The sequence below is a fragment of the Seriola lalandi genome, unplaced genomic scaffold (assembly GCF_002814215.2).
Source record: "Seriola lalandi dorsalis isolate HSWRI2012SDOR001 ecotype SW California unplaced genomic scaffold, Sedor1 jcf7180002052274, whole genome shotgun sequence".
Taxonomy (NCBI): Eukaryota; Metazoa; Chordata; class Actinopteri; order Carangiformes; family Carangidae; genus Seriola; species Seriola lalandi.
In genome coordinates, this window is record NW_019522827.1 from 724,641 (window position 1) to 737,248 (window position 12,608).

General features: G+C 41.2%; 1 protein-coding gene across 1 annotated transcript in view; it reads right to left on the reverse strand.

The window, feature by feature from the left end:
• The window catches only part of plxnb2b (plexin b2b), a 125,648-nt gene that overhangs the window by 25,598 nt on the left and 87,442 nt on the right, over positions 1 to 12,608 (reverse strand). The window contains exons 9-19 of the mRNA XM_023400279.2: positions 12,435 to 12,546; positions 11,789 to 11,900; positions 11,299 to 11,400; positions 10,580 to 10,675; positions 9,860 to 9,947; positions 8,996 to 9,159; positions 8,114 to 8,262; positions 3,785 to 3,896; positions 2,785 to 2,921; positions 2,160 to 2,342; positions 479 to 572 (exon numbers count right to left, since the gene is read on the reverse strand). Coding sequence (XP_023256047.1) covers positions 479 to 572; positions 2,160 to 2,342; positions 2,785 to 2,921; positions 3,785 to 3,896; positions 8,114 to 8,262; positions 8,996 to 9,159; positions 9,860 to 9,947; positions 10,580 to 10,675; positions 11,299 to 11,400; positions 11,789 to 11,900; positions 12,435 to 12,546 — 1,349 coding nt within the window. The remainder of the gene's footprint in view (positions 1 to 478; positions 573 to 2,159; positions 2,343 to 2,784; positions 2,922 to 3,784; positions 3,897 to 8,113; positions 8,263 to 8,995; positions 9,160 to 9,859; positions 9,948 to 10,579; positions 10,676 to 11,298; positions 11,401 to 11,788; positions 11,901 to 12,434; positions 12,547 to 12,608) is intronic.

Sequence of the window (12,608 nt, forward strand, 5' to 3'; positions counted from 1 at the left end):
TAGTTAGATTTTGGGGAGAGTGAAACAGTGGCGCTGCTATCTGCAATCCTACAGGTTTTAAGGATTTATGGTCTAAGAAGTGAAGTAAGTAGAGATGAAGTAATACTGGCTTATGAAATCTCACTGATCAGTGGAAGCAGAGAAGTGGAGATGTATGTGTGTGTGTGTGTGTGTGTGTGTGTGTGTGTGTGTGTGTTCACATTTGTTGGTGAGAGAGTGTGTGTGTGTGTGTGTAGGCTCAAACTGTTGAAATGCTTCACAGAGTTTGAATGAATCACCACTGTAGTCGTGGGCTCATGAGATGTGGGGAGATTGATGGACAGTGCTGAGCTGTGATGGGGGGAGCCAATGGAAAAGTAGAGAACCGTAGGAAAAAAACAGTTAAGAGGAAGAGTGAAGACAGCAAAGAAATGATCACTATTAGAGGTGGATGAAGATCGAAAGAGAAAGATGCTGATAAATAAAAGGGAGTAGAAACCTCAAAAGCTGTTACGTTGTCTCCCTGGACCTTCATGACAGCAGTCTGGATCAGGTCAAAACCAGAGCCGGTCACCACAATGTTCCTCCCTCCACTAAAGCACACACACACACACACAAACAAACGTATACACACCAAAAACACAGAAAAACACACGTATGAGCATAGATATACCCAGCCACACAAAGACAAGCTCATGGGGAGAGTTATGAGAAGACAGACACGGTTCTTAAATTGCACCTGGGGTCATTTTCACCGGAGATGAAAACAAATTAGTTTAGCCTGCGCGTACCCTATCTGCTGCATGTTGTTCCAGGCTGTGTGTCTAATCACATGTGCTGTAGTGCTTTCAGTTGCAAAAAAAAAAAAGAAGCAAGGTAACCGTCTAATGCATCCATTTTCAGTGACCATCAGGAAGTTTGTTACAACAAAAAAAGGCTAGCATCTGTATCCCCTTCAGCCAGTCTGCACACACACACTCACACAGGCATACTCAGCAACTCTTGGAGGACAGATCATATTTTTAAAAAACAAAAATGTTCTTGGCATTAATGACCTTTAACCAAGGTTTCAGACGGATAGAAGCCTGCAGGGCAGACAACAAGGCAGGTGGCTTTCAAAGTGTTCAATTTTCCATGTACAGTACTATCAGTTCGACCTTGTCATCAGTGTCACCTGAGCAGCTTTTGCCTTTTCTTTCTTTGCTTCTCTACTTTAAAAACAAAAGGACAACATAAGGCATTCAAGGAGAAATCCCTTTATTTGTCAACCTTCGTCTTACTCTCCTATTTTTGTCCATTTTGACGACTGTCAATCTTAATAACATTTTTCTCACCACCTGTGTTTTAGATATTTGGGAAACATTAACTTCTATGTGAAGGATGTTGATCAGGGCAAGGAATCTAAATTTACTACAGCTTTCAAACCAAATTTTAGTCTATTTACTCTGTACAATAGGCCTATGCTGTAATGCATGAACTAAACAAGACCAACTGATGTTTCAAGATAACTAGAACTAAAAACACAACTTTGTGAGAATGTACTTTTGGACAGCAGTGCTTTCAGCTAAATGTGTTCTCTAACATTTAGAGATTGGATTAGAGACTGATGTTTAGCTGGTGCATTGCTTACCACACACGTCATCTTAGTTTAGCGTGTTAGCATGCTAACATTCGCTAATTAGCAAGAAACACATCTTAAAAAGTGTTTGGGTATAAAGGTTAGTCTTGGACAAAGTGAAATTTTGACACTTGTGGTGCTAAATGAAAAGTTGGTGGCACTAGGATCAGCAAAATCAACCGGTTTATCCTTTGGGGAGTATTAACATGAACAAAAATTTCATGGTAGTTATTGAGATGAACTGAAGTTGCCATCCCTAAAGCTAGTAAAAATGTAAATGTACATGCCACAGAGTCCAACATCAAATAACAGAAAGTCATCTGGAAATCCCTTTAACTGTTGCAGAAAACAATGATGGTAATAGATAAAATGTTATCATGTCCAATACTCAGAATGGACAAAAATATGAGGTATACTAAAATTACCCCTGAACTGTCAATCCAGTCCAATATGCCTCCAGGTAAAATGAAAGCACCAAAAGCACTTATTAAATGGAACCAATGAATATTACAAACACTTTGATTAGAGGTAAAAGACATGCAAGCGACTAAATTAAACTGACCAGACAAAGCTTCCTTTGGGGTGATGGTCCAGTATGTTGGGATTGTCGAAGAACTGGAAGGCATTTTGAATGGTTGCTGGGGTACTCTTTCCATACTTCACTGTGACGGTGAGAGGGTCGGAGGGCACCTTATCTGCTAGATATTCTCCCGTCCTGCAGGTGATCTCTGCTCCGAAATGCTCCCTGCCAAGACAAGGACATAACTTAGCATTGGCTGGCTAGAGAAGTGGGGGTCGCGCAAGGTCACCGTGCAGTGGAAGCCAACATGGCAGCAGCCTGACAGCTTGTTAAATCCCAGCTTTGCTGCTTTTCTAGCTTGTTATTTTTCCCTTACCTCTGCCTAAAATGTCACCGTGCACTGGTTTTGACAGAACACTTGTGGTCACAACAGTGAAGGCAAATGGTAAAGGAAAAAAAAATCCTGCTTATGACACCAAAGTTAAGGTCAATTCCATTTTTGCTTCAAAAAAAAAATCAATTTATGGGCTTCAAAGTGTGGCTACTATAGAATTTTCACAGAACCCAATGTCTGAATAACAAGTAGGACTTATCAACTGAGAAGACTGAACTGAAACAGAACCGGTCTTTGCTGTGTGTGACAGTTATTGAGAAAAGAAACCCTTACACAATGCAGACCACTCCTCCAATGGTAACCTGGACATCATCCTTACTGCCAGTCTCCAGAAATCGCCCAGAAATTGTAATAAGGGTGCCCCCAGCTTTAGGACCTCTGGCAGGTGTCACCGCCTCGGGAATCGGGTCCTGGTGGGAGGTGGGGGGGTCGGGGGGGGGTCAGAAGATACAGAATGAATACATACTCATCTTTCCTCTGCAAGGATTTACAAGAATACACAAGCTCAAACACACAGGCAAACACTCCCTCAAGCACACACACACACACACACACACACACACACACACACACACACACACACACACACACACACACAGCAATGTCATATAAACACACATTTCCTCTCACCCTCCTTGATCTCCCCCTCTCTATCAGAAACATTCTCTCACACACACACACACACACACACACACACACACACACACACACACACACACAAACACACACACACACACACACAGACACCACATCTGCCTCAATTTGCTGAGCAAACAGTTAGGCGGAGCACTCCCCTGTGGGGAAGCTTTAGCAGAGCCAGAGATATGAAAAGCCAGTTAAATAGCTACGCTGCTGCCTGTTAAAGTATTAGAGAGAAAAGGGGAACTACTGCACAGCATCTGGTTAAAGAGGAATACATACACATTCTGGCTTATCTTACAATGCATTACAATTGTAATATGACAGCGTCTAGATGCATAATTTGCCAATACATTAGGATGTTGTATTTGAACATTCCACTTAAATGACATGCCCTAGGTAGGTGTGTTCTGATAAGGGGCTCTGTGCAGTTAGGAAATGGAAAACATAATAGAGGCCATAAAACAACAAAAATCAGCAGAATGTTTTTAGAAGTGTTTATTTTCTGGGTCAAAGTTGAGCGCCTCCATACTGGAAATGCAGTTAAGAGGAGAGATTGTGTGTGTGTGTGTGTGTGTGTGTGTGCGTGTGTGCGTGCGTGTGTGTGTGTGTGTTAGTAAGAGAGAGTATTTACCCTGTAGGTGAAGTACATGGAGGATATTCCTCTCTTGCCCCCCTTCACCTCCACCTCCACTTGGCCCCACTGTTGGCTCAAAAGACCAATAGGTCCAATCTCACACACCACGCTGGACAGGACAACATGAAAGAAAAAGGAAGATGAGAAAATATTTCAGACTACAGCTGCAAATAATTATTTCCATATATTGATTAGTCTACCATTTTCTTGATTAATCGTTTGTCTAGGCAACATCGACAAAGATATCTGGTTAACTTTCACTTAAGACAAAGAAATGCAATATATTCTCACATTTGTGAAGCTGGATCAAGAGAATGTTCCACATTTACCTTGGAAAATGAAATGGCAGACATGCTTAACAGGTTAAGCTAATGTTTAATTAATGCTGTTGACTAAGCAGCTATGAATTACTGTAGTACTGTATGATCTCTAATGCCAGACTGACTGCCTGTAGAAGCTCAGAAATTGAATCCTCTGGGAATTTTTCCACATTGCAGTGTCTGTAGTTTATTGGGACTCGTGTGTGATAAACCAAACACGTCAAAGTCTGCTGGAGTCCTGAGGGGAAAATGTGTTGCTGATGAAAGAGATCAGCATAAAATGGCAAGCCTCGTGTGGGCTAACAGGTGGGCCACAAGCAGACAATTAAAAAAGTAAGACGGCAACGTGAAGCAATGCAATAATTATGTAATAAATTTATAATAATGGAAAAACTGGAAAAACTTAAAGCAAGTAAGCTACAACATGCAAAAGATCAGGCAGCAACAGTAGTCACATGAGCTCCAAAACTGGGAGATTTAAGGGTGAAAAACATTCCATCTGGTCTCATAAATCCTGGTTTATGCCTCATCCTGCAGATGGCGGGACAAGAATTCGTCCAAAACGTGGATCTATCCTGCCAGGTGTCAACAGTTCTCCTTAGTGGGCATGCTGAACGATGTGGGTGTTTTCTTTTCTATAGAACATTTGAATGAATTGAACACTTTTTAAACACTGCTTTCACTGAAGTGCATTTGACAGACTTACAAGTTTATTCCAGTGGGTTTTCCTCTCGGCAATACTCGGCTCATTAAAGCACCTTTGGAATGAGGTGGAACAGTGTGTGTGCAGCGTGAATACACCACTAAAGAAATCTGTGGAAAATCAGTGTGGTACATCTCCAGTGCTTTGGTGAATACATATTTACAAGAATTTAGGTTGCTCGGTCGATCATATATAACTGATTGATTGGCCGCAGACATATTTTATATTAAAAACATATAATACAAGGCATCGGTAAAGATTAAATCAATGGTTCCCTCAAAAAAACAAGCAAAAAAAACCCCTAAAACAGTAGTTATGCATTCAGATGTCTGTTTTTTTTGTTAGCAGTTTCATCATGTGAAGGATATGATGGACCGAGGTTCCGGTCAGCGGAGTGAACCGTCATAACACTGGTGTCCTTCAGGTTCAAGAGATACTCATTCTTCCCTTGGGAAGGACATACTCTACGTGTTGCATGAAAATCAGTTGCAAGTTGTTTTTTCGCCAGACAAACCTCCCAGTGGTTCTTAAATCAAAACTGATAAGTTTGAACTTAACTCAATGTGTTTCTGATCTAAAACAGATAATATAGAAATTTTGTGTGCTAAGTGAAATGCTGAAGTCAGTGGTCGATCAGTAGATCTGAGGTAAAAGACTAGTGGTTGTGTGAGTCTTTATTTTCCTGGAGCCATTTTGGGTTGCGCCCGACACAGATAAGACCCACAGTGAGGTTACACCCACATAAATATGCTGTGAGTCAGCTGAAAAATGCCTATTTTGGTGTAATCAAGACCCATGGTGAGTCTGTGTCCATCGGGGAAATTACATAACGGTTGCTTATGGCTTCAGAGAGCTTGGCACCGATTGGTATGTCGGCATTAGACTACTAACTCTGAGTTTTCGCTTTAAAAGTCTCAAATTGCCACCACTGATGTAGAAAGAAGAGAATAGAAGAAAATGGAAGTGTATGTCTGTGAGTTTAATGCTTTAATGTGAATTTGAATGTTGAAAATATGGGTAATAATCAGTCCACAGCAGAGATTTAAAGTACATCTGTAAATGCTTCAACAAAATATGCTAAAAAGTAAAACTTGAAAGTAAAAAGATCCATCTGCCACGAGTCGGCAAGTTTTCCCCCATGAATGCCAGCAGGAATAGTCGGTGGGCAAAGAATATGATATCATGTGTTGCCTTTCACAGCGCTCAGGTGTGAATGAGCGAATGGTGAATGGCTATGCGAGGGTTCCTTTGATGAGTGTAAGCTGCAGATGGTCGAGATGATGACTGACCGCAGTAAAGGAAATCCGGCCAGGGATTTCAGATACATGAGAGAGTGTGAGAGTGTGGACGGAAATTAAAGTGTTGCATGGGGGGGGGGGGACGGACGGACGGACAACAAACGTTGTGATGTTGTGCTGTCTGAAGAGTTGAGAGACACTATAGAAAGATGTGCTCACCCTAACGATATTGTGGCGAGTGCTAAAGCAGAGATGTATGGGTGGGCAAAACGCCAAGGCAAACTCACCCCGGAGAGTCTGCTAATAATATTATGCATTCTTAATCTGCCGGGCCCAGACAAGAGACAGACAGATGAAGACTTCCTCTTTCTTGTTGCTGCCACTCTAGCAGAGACGGGAAGGGGTAGGATAGAAGTTCCCAACAGGACTTGATCTCCCTGTTAGCATCCCAGGGGGGAACATGCAAAGTCTTTGGTAGTGATTGTTGCTCCTACATCTCCGACGCAACAACAGAGGTAATGGATATGGATGTGGTTTGTGACGCAGAATAATGGTATTTAAGAGCTACATGTTAATCACAGACTTTGCTTGAGGGATGTCTCAGAATTGTTTGGGGCTTGGGGGTCCGGCTTAGTTAAATTCTTGTTTACTCTTATAGCATCAGTGCTCCTCTCGGTTCTCTTGTGTTCCTGTTTGGTAACAACTGTTAAAGTGGTTATTCGCAGAACCACAACTGCTATTCGAGCACCACAGCAAGTGGTAAGTTATGATATGATAATGATTTGGAGTTGAAGTATCATGACCTCCGGGGTTTTGAAGACTGGATTTCAGTTTGTTTGACGAAGAGATGAATGTCTGAATCCATGATCTGATTAAAAGAAAAGCAAAGTAACAAGGAGACGAAGATGTCTGCGCATATCATATGAACCAAGAGATATATATCTGTCTCTACCTGCAGACAGAGTAACGGTGCTTGGTTAACTCTTATACTTAAGTTTGTTTTGCTAATGTAATAATCATTTAGGTCATCATATGTTTTAGTAGAGTGAGAGAAATCTTTGCATTGCATATTGTTTGTCGAGGAGACAGGTATTGCCCGAAATATAAAACGCGATTTAAGGTTTAGGATTTGGTAACATGCATTGATGGGTGCTGTAGTCCCATGAAGAACATCCTTATTTGGACATGTGGTCAGTTTTGTATGAGGTTTAAATACACCCTGCAAGAAAGATGTCCTTCAGAGCTGGGTGGCTTCACACAGTGTGTTGCTCATCTCTATTCCCAATAAATGCTTCTGCTTATCTGGGTCTCCTGAAAATTCTTCCATCAAGAGTCAACCACCTCGCCAGATTTCCATCACACACCAAGGAGACATTTCCCCTCTAAACCTCTCTGATGGTTTTGTTTAAATAACAGTTTGAGGCCAAAAGAGGTAAAAAAAAAAAGCCTACAATATGAATAAAGGCTTATAAAGCAGAGCTGTTTTTTCTTCTTTCCTGCCCCTTTAATCATTTCACAACCCAAAACTGTATGCAATGCAGTTAAAAACTAGCTCCACCTCAAACAGCTACAACAGTAAAATGCTGCTTACAGATTGTTGCATCAGTATTAAGACTCTAAAAATGTAATACATAATAATATATTAGTTGCAGGGTCCATTTCTTTTTTTTTTTTACTTTTAAGTATATTTTATAGTACTTCTGTACTTTTGCTTAAGTAGGATTTTGAATAAAGGACATCTTGTAATTTTTGTGTTGCACTATTGGGACTTCCTCTGAACACCTCTCCTCCACTGTTGTCGCCTTTTAAAAGAGTGATTCTGGTTCTGAATCAACCTGCGTCTGGAGACTTCTCAGATCAATACAGCGATATAATGAGATAATTAGAATATACACCCAGGTTAGCTCAAGGAAAGGCAAGGCACTCCTTACCTGATAACGTATCCAAGACTTTACAGAATGAAAACTGTCTATACACAGTTTGACCAGCAGAACTCAATAAATAGACAGTGTGTGCACTGCTGCTTATATATTTGCATAAATACATCAAGATGTGTGATTAATACCTTGTGGAGACAGAGTACTTCTCCTCCTGATGGATACAAGGCTCTCCGACTACCATGATGCTTTTAATATCTTCCTTGTGGATGCCAAGGTTGGAGCCGCGGATGGTGATGGAGATGCCTCCCCGCAGGGGTCCGAAACGAGGGATGATCTGAATGGGAAGATAGAGTGTGTGGGAGCGGGGTGGGTGTTTATAGGAAGAAAGGATTTGCTAATTTTACACGAAATGCTGATTTGCAAGGGAGATTTGACTTGAAATGGGACTCCCCTGCTTTTAAATATCTGTTTGCATCCCAAAATATATGAAGTAACTTTTACAATTAAAGCAGATGTTGACAGATGGACCATACTGCCACTACACACGTCAAACCCAACTGAAATGATAAAAAAATGAATGTACTTCCCAATCTCAAGATCTGTGTGAAGCAATAAGAGCCACCAGATTAAATATAAGACCCTACACTTATCTTAAGATAAGAGCGGACTCTGCTTTCCATGCAGCGAGGACTTATAGCCAATAATACTGGCCTGCCGGTGTATCGGTCAGGCTGGAGTATGTACGGTCATAACCTCTGTTGCATCGACATCAACACAATTACTGATGGATTTTTGTCAATGACAATGAGGCACCAACAATTAAGTGAGCAAAAGCAAGAATTGATCCAATCTAATAGGCTGCAGATCAGCTCCACACACCCTCAAGGAGAAACAGACTTTCAGCTGGTCTGTCTATAAACAGGAAGGAAAAAAATATGGCAAGCAAAGTGCTTCAATCCAATCACCAAAGTCAATGCTATTTCACTGCTAATCACAAGCCTTCAAAGCATCTACTGTTTCTAGTTCACAGGTCAACATACAGACATGACAACTCTGTAAATACTCACATCAGTGATCTGGGGGTTGGGGCACTCGGAGCCTTGTTGAGTATTGCACAGCTTCTCGTACACACATGCCTTCTGCTTGGCGCACCACACGCAGCTATACTTTGGGTCTGCGTTCTTACAGAGGCTGCAGTCCTCCCTCCCCATGGAGCAGTTGTACAGGGTGACTATATCAGAAGTGGTGGGAGAGGGAAAGAAAAAAAAAAAACTTCTTATATTTTACACCATTCCCTCTGCATGTTTTTCAGGATCAGTAGCCTTGCTTTACTTAAAGTGGTAAGATTAAGATTAAGATGCTAGACTCAATCAAGGATAAGGCAACACCACGCAGTATCCTTTGTAGTAAAGATGCAAAGTATTAGGTATTAGGTGTCTACTGAGGATATTAAACATGATTTTAAATAGGGTTAATGCTTTAATAATACAGAGGTTTCCACAAGATGTTTTGTTATACCATTATTATGAAAAGTATAACTTTTCTTCTTCATTGTGAACCCCCCCTCCCAACCCTCAACCCACTTCTGAAACCAAACCTATGCCCTTGTATATATTATTATGTTGTGAAATGTGTTTGAATTTTGAATGGATGATGAGAGCTCTATGCTCATATCTGATAACTTTGTTTTAAATTGCATGACCATGAAAACCTCACAATCACATGTTACGAATGTGTCTGAATCTTTCTTATTCTGTCAAAACGTAGATGATGACAGTCATTGCTTAACCAATTAATTTGCTTATTAATTTCCAATCATACATTAAAGATAGCTTCCTGGAGTCTAATGGAGCCCCCCCACAAACTGGGGCTAGCAGTGTACACACAAAGCATTATAAATAAGGTCTCCACATTAAAATGGGAGAGCATACCGTTCAGCGTGCTGTCCATCTTCTTGCCTGACTCCTTGTCCTTCACGTAGAAAAGAACATTGGTCTCCGGTGACTTATCGTAGGAAAACTAAGAAATTGGAAGAAAATGAATTATTAATACAGAATCAAGTGATTAATGGCACTTAAGCTCTTTTCGGCAAACAGTGTGGGCTGTTGCTCCCTCATGCCAAAGGGAAAAAAAAAAGGGAAGAAAAAAAAAATTATACCCAGTCTGGCAGATTTTCAGCTGAAGAAATCAATGTTGGAAAAGAACATAGCTGGGGGCTATGCACTGTTTGAGCTTCCCAATCACAGAATTCACAATGTGGAGATGGAGCTAAAATAACTCCAGTGAGGGGAGTCTGTCCATTAGAGGGTGCTGTAGAATATCAAAGGGATTGTGAAAACCAGCTTAAGAGTGATTTGGTGTATAAGTCTGGAGCATAAAGTCAGCTTCACATTGACAGAAAGCGTACATATGGACTAAAACTGATATCAAGTGGCACTCTACAGTATATTTCACCATTTCAGAGCTGTTCTAAATTGCACTTCAATAATCAGGTCCACAAATCAGCCACAGTTCAAGGACCTGTGGTGAGTGGAGGGCAAATTGACCAGAAACAACGACAAGCTTAGCAAAAGAACAAAAGTAACAGTTCAGCGTGAACACAATCAAGTATCAAGTGTCGAGTCAAGCAACTAGCAGACTGCCATACTCACATTGAAGCCGCTGAAGGTGTAGAATGGCCCGTCCTCAAAATTGACCTCTTCCTCCGTGTTTCTCATCAGCTCAGTGCCGATGGTGAAAACACGACCCTGGAGAGCCAGACAAAGAAACATGGCATCTTCAGTTAGATTCAATTCATAAAAAACGAATCTGATGTTTTTTTTTTTCTCATTGGTAGTGTTACTGGTTGTATCGGTAAAACATGCAGGCCTGTCAGGACATGTGTTTTAGAACACGCAAGAACACAGAAATAATGTAATTTTCTCCGTCGAAAAACATTTTAAAGTGTCATCACTTTCATTGTGTGCCATCCGATGGACTACAAAAGCATGTAGAGGTGGTGTCTTTCATCAAAAGACACTTACATGAGAATGTAAAGTGATTTTCTAAATGAGAACAATAGAAAAATCCAGAGAGCTGTTTGTCTGAAATTCTATTTAAATCTCTTGAATAACATAGTCTAAGTAAATTGTACTGACAATGGTCCTGTGACCAAAACATCTACTTTCCTGTCACATTTTTTCACATTTTGTCAGCTTTTGTACATGTAATAAATGGATTCTTTTTTTCTATGAGACACAAGCATCAGTTATGCACTGGTTGAAAATCGCGACCAATTGGTTCACTGTGGTCCTAAGACCAAACCAAAGTGTTTCAAAGAGCTGAAAAGATTTCCAGACATGCTTTAAATTCTGTGTCTCTGCCACTTTACCTGGTAGAGTTCCAAATTGATCCCCTCAAAGCTGATTCGAGTCTTGTAGCCCACGGGGATCAGCACAGGATCTGGATTCTCAAACTGAGGACACCTGGCTCCCTGAGAAGGCATCAAAACAAATCAGATCCTCCCACTTTTAATCATTTACGTTTTAAATATGCCAACCACTTAACGGACACCCTCATCTGCAGCAACAGATAAGTGTATCGCTGCAACATCTGCTGAGTTGTAAATTGATATCCTCCACCCTACAACATTTGTCACGCAAGATGGTGGCGGCTGATACCGGGATTTGAGTGTTTTATTAATTTTCGGGAGGGGGAAACGTGGATCGCTCAGGCGGCGCATCACGTGTGGTGATTAGACGTCTCTTACTGAACTGCTTTATCCAACATCTATCACACACACGCTATCGGAGAAAAAAAAAAACAAAAAAAAAAACAGTCTTTGACCTGCCACTGATGTGTTTACCCTTGAGGTGACTAACCTTACGGTGCTTGATGATGTTAGGAACCATCACACTCTGATCCATGTCGCTGCAGGTGTGGTCAATTGTGTTCCACTGGCAGCCCCACTGACTGGCCACGCATGACATGCAACTGAAAATACACACAGAAACACATAAACAACAAAGATCAGAAAACGCTTGCACACACACGCACACACACACACGCACACACACAAAAGCACGCGCAAACAAAAATTTAAAAACATGCAAACTCATCAAAGAGCGTCCGGCACAAAAATCCATGCTGCTGACAACGAAATGGATCTCTGCAACTTCACATAAGCAAAGCTCGTTCATCACACATTCCTCAGCATGAAAGAAATGAAGAAAAAGAAATAAGGAGGAGGGGGAAAAAAAAAACGGCAAGATCGACTTTCATTTTTTGATTAATGAAAAGGAAACTGAGGCAATTTCCTCAGCATGGTAATAAAAGGAGGAAAGAAAATGCAAGAGGTGCATTCAAAACCACCATGCATCACGATTTACAAACAGAGCCTTGATCTCTCATCTGCTCATGCACAGTGATACATTTACATCAAGGTTGTCAGTTGATGCTGTGTTCAGTGTCACTGGGTATTTTCAGCGAGTGACGGAGCAGAACTGATAGATTAAGAGTCTGACTCACGGTGTGTTTTCGGATTTTCTCACTGTGGCGGCACAATTGTAGAACTTGAACTCCCGCGTGGCCAGCTCCACCGTCTCATTGACAAAAATCCTGATGGCCACGGCCACAAAGTCTGAGGGCACAGCAAAGGGAGGGTTAAAATGCACTGGCATTTGGCAAGGGATGGGTGGGGGT